A 1,943-nucleotide genomic window follows, 5' to 3' on the forward strand; every position below is an offset into this window, starting at 1 on the left:
CCCTTATGGCTGTCCTATTCATTCCAAACTAAAAACCACAAATAAATAGAATTGAATTTAGATCTCTTTTTGAACTCACTGTTCTCAAAGAGATTTGGTTAGAATTTCCTTTAAAGATTCTGAATGTTAGGAGGTTCAGAATTTTAAGGAAGGGAAAAAAAGTTGAATATTTACTGCAAGCCACAGACTATCGTTGGCATTTTTAAAATCAGTTAACAGGGCTGTGCTTCGAGTCCCTATTAATTACAAAGCTGTGAACATTGCTTTACTTTTTCACTTGTTGGTGACAAATTATTCTTTTAAAATCTCATCATTGGCCTCTTTCCTCTAAACTTGCACTAACAGTTCTAAAATGAAGCTGTCTGTTAATCATCAACACTGTGTCTGTTAATCATCAACACTTGAGGCAGAGAAGGAGTGAGGAATTGGTTAACAATTTAGAACTTTTGAACTTATCCGAAAACTCTCCATGCTCAATTCTAATTGTTCAGGTCTCTGGTACTTTGACAGTAAGGTGTCTCATCATCATGTGTTTATCTCGACAGTGACCCTGCCATGAAGCAATTTCTGCTGTACTTGGATGAGTCAAATGCCCTAGGGAAGAAGTTCATCATTCAAGACATTGATGACACTCACATCTTCGTAATAGCAGAGTTGGTTAATGTCCTCCAGGAGCGAGTAGGTGAATTAATGGACCAAAATGCCTTTTCTCTTACCCAGAAGTGAAAATATTAGATAATAACCACTTAGGAATTAAAAGTAACAAATGTGAGAGACTCACCATTCGATGTCTTGTGTGACTGATTAGATATACAGAATTGCTCGGAAGCATGCGACAGGGAAGACTGTGATATCATTTGTTCATAAGAAAGCCCCTGAACTGACTTTCTTGTTCTGTTTTTTTCAGTGTGTGTACCCTAGAATTTTTTTTTTAAAAAAAAACTTTAACAGTTGGCTGTAATTTGGCTTTATTAACCTTTATTAAAATATAAATGTAATTGGTTTTCCTACCTCTTAATGCCAATTTAATACATTAAGAATACAATGGAATATGCTTTTAAATCATCAGTCTAACCTACATACCACCTAGATATTTATCTTTGCTTATTCGTATTAGTAATTGGGGGTTTGGTAGTGTAGATATGGTTTGTTTTGTTTCCACTAGAAACTTCACAGACTGTTTAGATAAATATGCCAAGGTGGGAACTTTAGTAATATTTATACCTTACAAATAGTATCTGCATGCCAGCCAGCTCTGTTGGTGAAGAAGATGTGGAAGAGAAAGAACCCTGTAACATTAACGTAAACTGCAGTTTGCATTTCCCTAAAAATAGTTCTTTAAAAGCACAGAGGGTTAGAAACAACCAAATGGGAAAGGTACGTGCTGCTTTGCAACTTTCATCTTTCCTTGTTCAGACTTTGTTGGTCACATTTTCCCATCAAGGCAAGTGCTCTTTTATTGAGAAGTCAGTTTTCCTTGGGCCTTATTCCCTATGAGAATCCCTGTTTAAATTTGTCTAAAAAAGAAAGGTAGGAACAGATAGAAGCAAAGTCAATCTTGCGGGAGGTTAAGATGTGTTGCATCTAGTTCTATGGTTGATCGAGGCAGAAACAATAACACTGATGGGGGCTTTGCTTCCCTTCCTGAAGATAGTGGTACTAGGATGGGTTCATGGGGTGGGAATTTTCCAAGAGAAAAGATAACTTTCATGATGTTAAGTGGAATCGTATCAAACCCACTTTACCTGCCTCCTTATGGTGTGTTTATTCAGAGCATCTGTGTACCATAGTCACTTACTTACACATGCGTTCCCTAAAGCTGGAAATTTCCATAGGTATATTTATCATGGTTCCCACCCATGTAACTCAAGCCACCCAATTTTGATTTTCACATAACAATGCAGACAATTTTGATGAGTTATTGGTACATCTGGTACTAAAAC

The 1,943-nt window shown here is 36.6% G+C and overlaps 1 protein-coding gene across 1 annotated transcript in view; it reads left to right on the plus strand.

Moving 5' to 3' along the window:
* Window positions 1-726, plus strand: part of GTF2H5 (general transcription factor IIH subunit 5) — an 18,189-nt gene extending 17,463 nt beyond the window's left edge. Inside the window, exon 2 of the mRNA XM_007451358.1 lies at window positions 546-726. Coding sequence (XP_007451420.1) covers window positions 546-726 — 181 coding nt within the window. The remainder of the gene's footprint in view (window positions 1-545) is intronic.
* The last annotated feature ends 1,217 nt before the right edge of the window (window positions 727-1,943 follow it).

The sequence above is a fragment of the Lipotes vexillifer genome, unplaced genomic scaffold (assembly GCF_000442215.2).
Source record: "Lipotes vexillifer unplaced genomic scaffold, Lipotes_vexillifer_v1.1 scaffold935, whole genome shotgun sequence".
Classification (NCBI taxonomy): domain Eukaryota; kingdom Metazoa; phylum Chordata; class Mammalia; order Artiodactyla; family Lipotidae; genus Lipotes; species Lipotes vexillifer.